The sequence below is a fragment of the Manis pentadactyla genome, chromosome 12 (genome assembly GCF_030020395.1).
Source record: "Manis pentadactyla isolate mManPen7 chromosome 12, mManPen7.hap1, whole genome shotgun sequence".
Lineage (NCBI taxonomy): Eukaryota > Metazoa > Chordata > Mammalia > Pholidota > Manidae > Manis > Manis pentadactyla.
The window spans coordinates 1,494,947-1,507,804 of NC_080030.1; the positions used below are offsets into that span (position 1 = coordinate 1,494,947).

At 63.3% G+C, this 12,858-nt stretch overlaps 1 protein-coding gene across 1 annotated transcript; it reads right to left on the minus strand.

Moving 5' to 3' along the window:
* Positions 1-3,978: 3,978 nt before the first annotated feature.
* Positions 3,979-11,069, minus strand: MEX3D (mex-3 RNA binding family member D). The gene is made up of 2 exons (XM_057489620.1): positions 10,338-11,069; positions 3,979-5,835 (listed from the first exon to the last, which is right to left on the minus strand). The coding sequence occupies exons 1-2, from the start codon at positions 10,861-10,863 to the stop codon at positions 4,499-4,501; spliced, it is 1,863 nt and encodes a 620-aa protein (XP_057345603.1). The 5' UTR covers positions 10,864-11,069; the 3' UTR covers positions 3,979-4,498.
* Positions 11,070-12,858: the final 1,789 nt, after the last annotated feature.

Consider the following 12,858-nt stretch of genomic DNA (forward strand, 5'->3'; position numbering starts at 1 on the left):
TGGCAAGGCGCCCACACCGCCCTCACAATGAAAGCCCCTGGAATCGTCGGAGGGGTTAAACTGTGCGCCTTAAGAAATAAAGTTATGAGCCTTACTTTCTTGGGGTGATTACAAAGGATGAAGCTTCAAGGAATGGCCATGAATCTAGTCCAGGCCTGGTCAGAATTATTATTATTATTACTATTATAACGGAAGTCTCTGAGAGTATTTTTAACTGCAGAACAAGCGGAACGAGGGAAAACGGTTTGCATCAATCCTACCTTTTTCTCCCAAGCTGAGGCTTCAGCTGATCCCTGCCGCTGGACCACCTCCTCATTGGTCCCTGGGAGCATGTGACATGCCTCTTCCTCCAATCACCAGCAGGAAAGGTGGAGCGAGCGCGGCAGCATCCGGGCAGGCTGGTTGGCTGCTGCCATGGCAACCGTGTGTGATGTCGCAAACTGCTCAGGGTCCGGGTCCCCGGTGGGGCCTGTGGCTCTCCATCTGCTCTGATCTGCCAGCTGGGGGCTTTCCTCTCCCCGCCTCACAGATGAGGAAACTGAGGCACGTGGGTTGTCTCAATTTCATAACTGCTAGGAGAAAAGGGGGGCTGAAGGCAGGGGGGGAAATTTTTTAAATCTTGATGACTCCAGGGAATTATGCTGAGCAAAAAAAGGCCAGCGCCAAAGGTCACAAGGTCACATCCCGTCAGATTCTATTTATATAACATTTTTAAGTGGCAACACTTTAGAAATGGAGAGCGGATGAGTGGTTAGGGCCAGGGCTCTGGTCATAATGGGGCATGTCCAGGATCCTTGAGGCAGCAGATACAGGAACCCACCCAGCTGGTAAAATTGTAGACAACTTAGCGCACGAAAGTGCACACACACACACAGACACATGCACACACACTGCAAGCAACATTGGTCAACTTGAAATCCAAGTAAGGTAGGTGATGTGTCCATGACAACATCCTGGTTGAGATACTATTGTTGTTGGGGAAGGCGGACAAGAAGCGGTACAAGCGAATCTCACAGTGTGAATTTTTACAACTTTACACAATGTGGTTTCTTACAAGGTGAATCTGCAATGGTCTCAATAAAAATTTCAAAAAAATTCTGTTTGTTGGTTCCCCGGTAGTTAAACTTAGAACGGCCATATGACCCAGCAATTCCAAGAGAATTTAAAACAGGCGTCAAAAGCAAAATTGCGTGCACGGGCATTCCTAAGAGCCTGTGCAAAGAGCCCAAAGTGGGAACAAGTCTCCATCAGGGATGAACAAAGAAACAGGATGTGGTCCATCCACACGTGGAGCTTCCCACAGCCACAAAAAGGTGTGGAGTTTCGCCACACGCTACACACGGACAGACCCCAACACACGATGCTCAGTGAAGATGCTTGACACAGAAGGCCACACGGCGTGCGACCCCATTTCTGTGACACGTCCACAACAGGTGAACCCACAGACAGACAGTGGGTTCCTGGTTATCAGGGGCTGGGGAGGGGGTGGGGGTGACTGCTAATGGGGACAGGGATGCTTTTTGGGGGATGGAATGTTCTGGAACGGGACAGAGGTGGTGGTTGCACACTGTGAATGTACTAAACGCCACTGAATTGTATACTTTAAAATGACCAAAACAGTACATTTTATGTTCCATGTATTTACCACCGTTTTTTAAATGATCCTACTGCCCACATGGTGCTGCAGGCCAATTATGGCAAAGTTGGGCCCTGTCTCTTCACTGTCAGCCTGCCTCCCCCAGTCTGCCCTCTCAGATGCTCAAGGTGCTCACCACCACAGAGGAGAAAAATACAGTTGAATCAAGATAAGCCAGTAAGCTGGAGTCATTTCTGCTCTCGGGGGAAAGTAGCAAAATTCTCGTGGGGGGTTGTGTCTAGGTTGCTGTGTATCAACACGAGATGAGGCCGGATCTGGTGCAGGTTAAAGAAAAACTCAGTTCTTTGGGATACCCTGTCAAGCAGTCTATCAACAAACCTTTAGGGAGTGCCCACTGAGTGCCAGCGTGGAGCGAGGGCACGGTCGGTGGTGAAGGATGGAAAAGGTGGGCCCGTTTGCGCCCTGGGGAGCCCACAGCCCCGGGACCAAAAATCTTCAGTTTCCAAAGAATGCAGTTCTTGACTGCAAGGTTGTTCCGGGCAAGGTGTCGTGAGCAGCCAGGGCCACACGGTGGCGACAGAGGACAGGAGTGCGGGTCCATCCTGGTCGTTGGAGCCCCAGGCAGGTTCAGGAGGTTTTTACGGGCAAGTCCTTGGGGGCTTTCGGCTCACCCCTGCTCCCGCCCAGAGCAAATCCACCCCTGGCTGCGGCCAGGGTCAGGCGCTCACTCATGACAATAAATATTTGTGGAATGAATTCTTGTTCGCGTTCCCCAACCCCTGCCCCCTGCCCACGCTTCACCTTTACCTGCCAGGTAGCACTCCACTCCTCATAGCGTTACCACATTTAACAAGTAAAAATATAGGACACCCTACGAAATCCGAATTTCAGGTGATTCACGAAATATCCTTAGGTGGAATGTCCAGGGCCAAACCTGAGATGTTGTACCTTTCAGAAGGTTGTACCCCTGGCTCAGGCCCTAGTCCCCACCTCTGCAAGGACTATTTTCCACCCCATCATCTCCCTGGGGATCGCTCTTTCTGTGGCCAAAATGCCACCTGCCTGCTGCCTCTGTCCAGTACTTCAGCCAGGTCACCTGGGGCCGCTGCAGCCATGCCCAATTCCCCTGCTGAACTGTGGGCTTGGCCCAGGGGCGAGCATTGCCCACCCACCCATACTTGCTTCCTGTGGCTGCCGGAGCCAGTTACCATGAAGTCAGGGCAGTGTAAAACCATAGGAATGTGTTCTCTCCCTGTTGTGTGGACCAGACCCCTAAAATCAGCATCAGCAAGGTGTCGAGGGACTGTGCTCCCTCCGGAGGCTGCAGGGGCGGGTCCTTCCTGCCTCTGAGTTCTGGGGGATCCAGGTGTGTCCCTTGGCTTGTGGTCACCTCACCGCAGTCTCTGCCTCCACCGTCACAGGGCCTCTCCTCTGCTGACGGTTCTCTGTCCCCTCCAGGCCGCCCACCGTGCCTTCCAGCTTTCCTAGCAGGCTGCCCCAGGCCCCTCCTCACTGCTCACTCAAGCCAGCAGTCTGTGAGCACCAAAGCACCCAGGCTTGTCCCTGGAGCAGTCCTGGGCCCCTTCCTGTCACCAGGCCCTGTACCCCACGCCCCAGCCTCCACAGCTTTCTTCCCCTCCCCTGGAATGTTGGCGGCACAGGCTGACTGCCGCAGGTCCAGCCCATGGCCGCTCGGTCCTGCCTCCCAGGCAACTCCAGCCCTCTGCTCCCAGCCAGGCCAGGGTCAGGATGCCTATAGCTCATCACTCCAGGGACTGGGGGGCGTCAGGACACATCTTGGGAAAGGGAACTCCCAGGCCTGCCTCTCCGTCTGCACAATGGCGAGCAGACACATATGCTGGGGCCGAGGGTCCCCCCTGCACACCCCCGAGCTGGCTGGGTGCCCCCAGAAGGGATGGCCTGGCACCCCTCCACTACAGACTCAGTGCCCTTGTCTGGAATGGGACAGAGTGCCTGGCTATGAGAAGGGCGTGAACCAGGGAGTTGGGGCGCCTGGGGCCTTAATTCCTTTATTTGGAAGATCATGGGGTGAGAAGCCAGATCTGAGGTCCCTTCTCACCTGCCTCCCCAGCGCCCACCCACCGACACCACACCAAGGGTCACGTGTAGTAAAAAGACTTTATTAAGAAGGCTTTGAAGTCAAAAAATAAAACTCTTGATACAATTTTCTGAACCCTTAAGTCAGCTCAGCAAATATATAATCAGTAATTTAGCTGTGTAAGATTAAAGGTCCATTACTTTATTTAAAATAAAATATATTTTAGTTCTTAAAATTTATTCCATAAAGTACATATTTCCCTATAAATTCCCTACATGTACACAAGAGGTAAAAAGTAAAAGTTTAAAAAAAAAATTTAAAAAAATGTAAAATCTGACAACAGAAACCACAGCAGAAGGGAATTAATAATTAAAAACAAAACCAGTTAGAAATTTCCGAGCGGACGTCCCTCGCCGCCCGCCCGCCTCTGGCCTGGGCCGGGTCCCTCCCCAAAGGGCAGCCGCCGGCTCCAAGAGGGGCTAGGCGTGGCCGCACCCTCTCTCTGCAAGTTTCTGCTGAGGCTGCAGCTGCAGGCCAAGGTGAAAACACTGTCAAATCAGAAATCCGCCGGGTACAAAACGGCTGCGGAGCTGTAAAAATCGCGTTTGTGTTTTTCTCTTAAAAAGATCCCCCAGGGGAGTGGGGTGGGGTCTTAAATAAAAAGTGCAGGCGGAGTTTCTCTCTGTGGTTTATTTTAACCTGTCCACTCAATACTGTCATTGGCTATGGGTTGAGAGGCCGCGGGCACCGCCGTCTGCACGCCTGGGACAGGAGTAAAAGCTCGCCTGTGCGCACTGGCCCCCGCGCCCCGCTGCCCGCCCGCCCGGCCGGCCCCGGCCCTGCTAGGAAAAGATATGAATGGCCTGGGTGGCGGGCGTGCGGCACGCGGGGCACACGGGCTCGCTCTTGCCGCAGATGCGCACGGCGCAGTCCATGCAGAAGAGGTTGTGGCCACAGGGCACCAGCGCGGCCATCACCTCGCCCTCGGCGCACACCACGCACTCCCGCACCGAGGCCGCGCCGGGGGCTGCCGGGGGCTTGCGGCCGCCGTCCGGGGCGCTGGGGTCCAGGGCCGCGCACGGGGAGGCCGAGGAGCCGCTGGGCAGCGAGGCGGCCGCGGGGAAGCTGGCGCTGCTCGGGAAGGACGCCAGCGAGCCCTGCGTGGGCCGCCAGGGCAGAGCGCCCACCGGGTCCGGGGCGCTGCGGCGTGCCAGTGGGAGCTCCAGGCCCAGGCCGGCTGGCTCGGGCAGTGTGGGCGAGTGTCGCGGCGTGCCAGCCCCACTGCTGCGCCGGGCACCCGGGGCCGCTGGCGCGGGTGCCCCGTTCACCGCCGAGCAGCTGCCGAAGGCTGGCAGGGGCGCGGCCCGCTCGAAGGGGGCCCAGATGGTGGCGGTGGCGGGCACCGTCAGGTCCAGCGCCAGGAAGTCGAAGCCGAAGTCGCAGTCCTCTGGGGCCCCCGGGCCGTCACCGCCGAAGGAGAAGCCCCCGTTGCCCGCGCTGCCATAGGGGCTGGCGGGGCCTGTGTCCGGCACAGGCGGGCCCCCGCGACTACCTGCGTAGAAGGCGTCGGGGCCCCCCGGGGCGCCCAGGGTCCCGTCCCCGCGGAGAGCGGCCGCGGGCGCTGGGGGACGCCGCCCTGGGTTGGGGGCCTTGGCCCAGAGACCGGCGGCCGCCCCGAGCAGGTCCAGGCACACGTCGGTGCCGTTGGCATGGAAGTCACTGTCCGGGCCGGTGTCGGCGAAGGCGCCGGTGCGCAGTGTGATGTGCGCCTCGATCTCCTCGCGCGCGCGGTCCACGTTCTCGGGCATGCCGGTCACAGCGAACACCGGCTCCTTGTCGCGCCCCGGCGTCACGATATATGTGTGCGTCCGCTGCTGGATGCGCTTGATGGTGGCGCCCTTGGGCCCCACCACCAGCCCCACCACACGGTAGGGCACACGCACCTGGATGGTGGTCTGTCCTGGCAGGTTGGGCGGGCCCTGCGTGGCACCGGGCAGCCCACCGGCCTTGCTGCGCGTGGCACGGATCACGGAGAAGTGCTCGGCAGCCGACAGGATCTCGCGCTTGGCCATCTCCACGTCCTCCTTGCGACCCGTCACGATGAAGACCGGCTCCTCCCCGCGCACCGGCGTCTTGATGTATGTGTTCGTCTTGGCGCGTAGAGCCTTGATCTTGCACCCTGGGACGGGGTAGGGGTGGGTCACAGTGTGGGTGGGGACCCCTCCCTAGACCAGTCCTTCCCCAGAGCACCTGCAGGGGCCAGCCCCCACCTGGCATCGTGCCCCCTGTATCCTTGGACGTGTCACATCCCTCCCAAGGCCTCAGCTTCCTCTTTGGTTTGTGGGGGGAGGGGTGTTCCGCAAAAGGGCAAGAAAGCAGGGAGGACCCTACTGTGGGTTAAATAGTGTCCCCCCAAATTCACATCTACCCAGAGCCTCAGAACGGGACCTTGTCTGGAAAGATGGCCTTTGAAGACCTAAGACAAGGCCGCACTGCCAGTAGGTGGGCGCTGAAGCCACTGCCCGGGGGGAACACAGACACACAGGGTTTGGGGTGATGTGGCCACAGCCAGGACATGAAGGACCGGCAGCCACCACAACTGGGGAGCACCCACTCCTACTGTTTCAGGCCACCTAGTTCATCAGAGCAGCCCCAGGACACTAATGCAGACCTCCTGACACTGACTCCCCATCCCAAGGTGGGGAGAACCCCCTGCGCACTTTCCTGCCAACCAAGTGCCCAACCCCAGCCCAAGGGCAACCAAGGAAGGTCTCAGCAGATGGCAGACTCCTGGGCCCTAAGCCAGGGTGCCCCCCAAGGCCCTGGAGGTCCTGGCCTCAGACCCTGTGGGGGGGGTGCAAGAGTGTCCCTGGGGGGGCACAGTCAGTCCTGCAGTGTCTCTTGATGGGGGCACCTGCCTAGGTCCCTGATACCCCCCACCCCAGGGCCTTTTGAGACATCTTGAGTCTGGGCCCAGGAGTCTGGGAGACGCCCCCCCAACGCCAGGGTCCGGGAGGCTGGAGGGACACAGGGATATTGTTTCAATACAAACAGAGGGTGGCATTGATGGGAATAACAGTGTTGTTAACTTCGCCAGCAGCAGAAGATACAAAGTTAGCAGGGCCAGCTTCTCTGGGACCTGTCCGGCGGGGGGCACAGGGAGGATGCCAGGGCCAGGGGGCTGCACATCAGGAGGGGGCACTGGGGTGGCAGGGGCAAACCAGGAGGACGGTGGCCACTGTGCAGGAGGGGCTTCCAGCAAGAGCGGGGCCGGCGAATCCCGGAGGATGGAGGGTGGGGAGGCAGCTGGGTCCCCAGCCACTGCCCAGTCCCGCGTCCTCTCTCTCTGAGGCCGTCTCCTCACCAGCGGCCCCCAGCCCACCCTGACCTGCACCTGCCTGATGGCCCTTTTTCACTTGGCCGCTGGGAGGGCACTTTCTGATCACACGTCAGCCCTGTCCCCTCCTGTAGCAACCCCTGCCCTGGCCCGATGCCCCCACACATGACCTCTCCCACCCTGAACGCTGCCCCCACTGACTGCCGTCCAGACATCTCGGTTTTCTGCATCAAATCGCATTTCAGCACTAGCCCGTCCCCCGGGAATCCTGCCCTGACCGCACCGGGCCAGTCCTGCAAACGCCACAGGTCGGACTCTCTGGGCGACGGCCGGCGTACTGGGATTGCTCTGGGCACTCAAAGCCCGGCCTCCCGCCACCGAGAGGAGCTCGAAGGGGGCACATGGCCTCGTGGGGAGGCCAGTCTGTGAAACTCCGCCGCAGTGGACCCCCGAGCTGGGTCAGGGCCCGGGAGGATCTGCAGCTTCCCCCTCACCAGCCTCCACCCTGCCCTGTCTCAGAGGGTGGCCCTGGACGGAGCCCTCGGGGCTGAGAGGGGCCCTATTCACTGACTGTGCTTCAGCTGTGACACGCTGGTTGCAACTCCTACCCACGCCAAGAGCCCAGGAAGGGGCAGAGCCCAGGGTGCTCAGCCCAGGAAACTGGGGCTCCAGGAATGGGCCCTGCCACAACCATGCCCCAGTGGGAATGACAGAGAGGCAAGCGTGCTGACAGGGAACCAAGGCCCTTGCCTGGGGGGTCCCTGGAGGCCACCACTGGCCCATGGGCACAGGCTGAAATGCAGGTTCCGGGGCCCTGCTCCCAGAACGCCAAATCAGAGGGCCTGTGTGCCTGGGGATGTAGGCGCCCACCCCAGAGGCTGGCTCGGGTCCCTGGCAACCCCCACCCCACTGCAGCTGGACCCTCCCCTCAAAGCAGGGCCCCGAGGGTCCCCCAGCACAGCCTAGTCCACTGGTCGTGTGACCCTGTTCTGGGGTTGTACCTGTGCGCCGGGGACCCAGGAACCAGGCCCACGGGGTGCCCACAGGCCACACTAACCAACAGAAACTCAAGGCGGCGACGGGAGCCAAGGGGGCCACCTGGGAGGAGGTGGCAGCGGGGGCAAAGCTCTGGAGGCAGGACAGGGTGGGACACAGCCCGCCTCAAGCCCAGCGGGTGTTCTGCCCGAAGCCAGGGGGAGGATGGGCTGGGGTCCCAGTGTGGGGGTCGGTGGGCAAGACGGCTCGCCTTTGAAACAGGACACAGGAAGAGGTGGGGCAGGGCATACCCACACTTGCCAACACGCAGAACCCCCAACCTGACCCCAGAGCCCCCTTCTTTCTCTGCCCCAGTGATAGACAGGGATCCCAGGGCGAGGGCCCCACCATCACCCCTGCAGCATCACCAGCTGTCAGGAAGGGCCCCCGAGGCCCCCGTGAGGACAGTCAGTGACCAGGGACCCCCGCCTGACAACAGCACAGGCAGGTGGGGGGCAGGGGGTCCTGTGTGGCTGCCAGTCTGAGCCCTGCCTTCAGCACCGTTCATTCACTCATTCCCGACCAGAACCTTCTGTGTGCAGGCCGTGTGCCAGGTGCTGAAGACCCAACCAAACCAAGCCTGGCCTGGCCACGCTACGGTCACACCCAGGTGAGGAGGGCCAAAGACAGGGTCTCGGAAGAGCCGCAGTGGCCAGGCGCACGGCGAGTGTGCACCAGCCGGAGGGAGGCGCCCTCCACCTCTGGACTCTCCCCTTCTCTGCAAAACGGGCGCTTCCCTCTGTCCCCAAACTTGGGGCTCGGAAGGTTCCAGTATCCTGCACCTGACTCCTGCCACCACCTGTGTGGACTCGGCTGCCCTGGAAGCACCCTGGGGCGCCAGGACACGTGCATTCACATAGAACACGCCTTCTCGCTCCACCGACAGGCACCTCAGCCTAGACCCTGGGGATCAGACCCCAGGCCTGTTTCCTCACTGCAGATTTCTGGGCACTCGGCGCACGGCAGCTGTCTTGTTACTTGTCCCAGTGCAGAAATGGCGGACAGGGTCAAGGGAGGGGGACCTAAACAGGAAGACGGCACTAGGGTGGTGGAGGGAACCGTCCTGCCCAGGCTCCTGGCGTACCTGTCCACAGAGGCGGCTGGTAGGGCCCAGAGAACGACGTGTCCCCACCCCTCCCACTCCCTGTCCTTCAGCCCAGCACTACACCTCCTCGCAGTCCTGTGTGGGGATGAACAACTGACCGAACCCACCTGCACCCCAAGCTGGGGAGGGCTGGCTTGGCCAACCATCCCGCCCATCCGAAACAAGTGGAGGGCGGTGCCCGGGGTATCCCCGAGGTCCTCTGCTTGCTGAGGCAGCCAGGTGACAGGTCACCTTGCAATTTAACCCTCTTCTGGCCCCCATTACTAAGAGCCCAGGGGCCAGAACCCCCAGCCTGACGAAGCTGCAGTCCCACCTCACGCCCCACCCAGACCCCTCCCCGAGATCTGGAAGCTGCCGACAAGTAGGGGAAGGAGAAAGTTGAGGGGGGCGGCAGTGTGCTAACAGGGTGGGTGGGTGTGTGCTGGGCCGGGCACTGCCCACCACCCTCCCGCCAGCCCGCCCCACAGCTCCAGGGCCAATGAGTGGCGGCCGGCCTGATGTCACCCTGCGAATCTCAGCCTGGCTCTCTAACAAAGAGAACAATGGGGCGGCCAGGCGACGCTGACACCACCACCACCAGGACCCCCACGCTGCCCGGACCCCCTCACCGGGGTCTGCTGCCCCCAGGCTGCCAGGGGAGAGCTGGGGGCTGGGCCCCAGGAGCAGCTTTTACAACTGGTCCTCACGTATGACCCCAAGCCCTACTCGGGGTTGAGAGTGGGTAGGCACCCTGTCTTCTCCTTCGTGCCCCCCACCCCCCGCGGGAACCCCACGCTGGCAAGTCGAGACGGGTAACCTCTTTGTGAGCCAAACTTCCCTCCTGGCCCTGCCGGGAGCCCCCCAGCCACCCCCAAATCCCAGCGAGCCCCGCCCAGCATGTTTAGGGTATGGAGCGCCCCGCCCCGCCCGGTCCCCTGCCCCGGGATGCCACCGCCGGTGGCCCACAGCCCACAGCCTACGGCCCAGGCAGGGGCGCTGCACGCAGGGGCCTTCCCGGGCCGGAGGCGCGCAGACAAAGGCAGCGGCGGGCCGGAGCGTGAGCGGAGGGGCGCGGGCTGCGCCCAACTTTCTCCCGTGGCCGTGGCAGGACAAAGGCGCAAAGGCGGCCACGGAGGCCGGGGCCCGGAGCCCACGCGGGGCGTGGCCGGGCCAGCCAGGGAGACCCCTCCCGGGGCGAGGGGCACCCCCGACGGCAGCCACTCACCCTGGCGACCCACGATCTCGGCGACATGCTCGGAGCTGGGGACGGGCACGCACTCGGTCATGTTCACGCTCTTCCTGCGGCTGCCGACCATGCTCATCTGCTCCGCCAGCAGAGTCGGGAGGCCCAGGGCCGCGGGGTGGGGCGCGAAGCCCGCAAACACCTCGGGCGGCGGCGGCCGGGGCGGCGGCGGCGGCGGCGGCGGGGGGCTCACGTCGGGCTCCGGCGGCGGCAGCGGCACGCCCGCCTCGGGCCCGTCGAGGGGCGCGGCCCCCGCCGCCGCCCCGCCGTCCGCGGCCCCCGCCGCCGCCCCGCCGTCCGCGGCCGCCCCCTCCTCGTCCTGGCCGCCCGCGCCCCCGAGCCCCAGCCCCGAGAGCTGGTCCAGGGCCAGGCGGAGCACGGCAGCCGCGTCGTCGGGCGCAGGCGCGGCCTCCTCGGCGCCTTCGGGCAGGGGTCCCGAGCTGGGGTCCCCGCCGGCCGCCGCCCCGGGCGCGCCGCCGCCGTCGGGCCGGCCGGGGGAGCCGGGCATGGCGGCGCTAGCGCTCGGGCCCGCGCCCCTGCCTCTCGGCCGCCGGCCGCCGGCATCCAGCGGCGGGGGGCGGCGCGGCGGCTGGGGGCGCGGGGCTGCTCGGCCGCGGGCGGCGGGGGGCGGCGCGACTCTGCTTGCTCCCGGGCGGCGGGCTCGGCGGCGCGGACGCGGCTTCCCTCCCGCCGCCCTCCGCCCTCCGCCGGCCGCCCCGCCCCGTGACGCGCGCGCGGCCGACAATGGGGCGCCGGGCAGCGCGCACGCGCGGGAGGGGCGGGGCGGGTCACGTGGGCCGGGCGCGGAGCGCGGGCGGCCGCAGGTAGGTGCCCGCGGGGCCGGTCCCTGCCCCGGGCCTTGCCCCCGAGGCCCCCTCGCGGCCTGCAGGCTTCGCGCCCGGCCCCGCGCACCTGCGCCCCAGCCCGCCGACACGGGAGGACGCCCTGAGCCCGAGGCTTGGCCACGTGGGTGGTGGGCGGCCCCTCCCGGCGCAGGCTGGTTTCGTCCGGCCAGAGGACCCTCCCCTCCAACCAGGGCCCGGCGCGCTGCTCCTGGGGCCCGGGCATCGCCCCGGCCTGCCCTCCACGGCGGCCCGCTGGCCCGGCAGCCCTCGTCACGCCGTCCTTCGGCGCCCCCCCTCTCCTCCTCGGGGGAAGGAGGCCCCCAGCTCCCTCCTGTGGGATTTCTCAAGACAAACCGGCGGGAGCGGGGAGGCGCCGTCTGCCCGTTTTGTCCAGCTCTGGCCTCTCCCCGGTCTCCACCGCCAGCCCCGCCCCCATGTAGCCCCCACCACGGACAGCACCCCCGACTGGCTCTGTCTTCTATGAGAGGTTCCCACCCCCCCACCACCATGAAAGCCCCTACTCCCTGCCTTGGACTCTGTGCCTGGAACCCTTCCCCACCCTAAAATGTCACGGCCAACCCAAGTTCCTGTCGTGGGGTCGTGGACTTCTCTTTGCCCCACTGCAACACTGGAGCTATTAATCACTGCATAGTGAGGCCTAGTCCCCTCTCCGTGGGACTCGGCACCCTTCCAGCGACCCCTCTCCCCACGGCACCCCAGGCTGCAGCTGGTGCTCCAGGCCCCTCTAATATCCTTGGACCCCCTGGAACTGCTCACCGCCCACACCCTTGAGCAGGGCCAGGCCTTGGCGTGGGCTGACACCCCTTCCTTGGCCCACATCTGGGTGGAGTCAGGTGGGCTGCCCTGTGCTGAGGGTGGGAGCAGGGCACAAGGTGGGGTGGGAAGAGGCCAGGATTGGGTAGAGCCCCTATGTGGGCTGGTGGTGACAGATGGAAGACTGGCCTGTCCTGGGGTGCACCTGTGTGTGTGTGTGGGGGGGGGGGTCATGCACACATGCATAACTTCTGGAAGTTCTGACCCCACCAGTCCCTGGGGGTAGGTCTGCAGGCCAGCCGGCTGGCTTGTGCCCTGAGCTCAGGCCCTCCCATCCCTGCCTGACTTTCTGCTTTCCAGGGCCTCCTCCGAGCCCCACTCCCCTCCCTCTACAGGGAGACCTGGCAGAAGCGACTCAACCCCAGCTCTGGGCTGTCACCTGGAAACACCCGGGCAGCTGAGCAGGGGGGTGAGGGGCAGGCGGGCTCTGCTCGTCACGCAGGCACCCAGCCAATGGGAGGCCGAGAGAGAACATGAGAGGGCTTGGGAGTTAATGACACAGCAGCTGGAATTAAAACTTCAGCAGGAGGTGGGAAGAATGGAGTCTGAGAGATCTAGAAGGCAAAGCAAAAAGACAGTGGGAACGGCAGGAGGGGAAAACGGGACAATCCAAGAGTCTCCTGCCAGCTAGGGCTGCACAACTGGTTCTGGGAACACGTCAGGATGGACCTTTATGTGCTTCCAGGTCGCATTCCAAAGCATCAGGAAGGCCCAGGTCCCTGGGGGAAGTGCTGTCTGACGCTGAGGTCAGTATCAAGTGCATGGAGGAATCAAGATGCTCTTCCGGCTGGTGAAGGCCTCACAGACCGTGTGGCAACTGCAGG

Coding starts and splice junctions, on each gene's coding strand:
- MEX3D (XM_057489620.1), bottom strand. CDS start 10,863: ATGCCCGGCTCCCCCGGCCGGCCCGACGGCGGCGGCGCGCCCGGGGCG. Junction 5,836..10,337: donor CGAGATCGTGGGTCGCCAGG/GTGAGTGGCTGC, acceptor ACCCCGTCCCAG/GGTGCAAGATCAAGGCTCTA.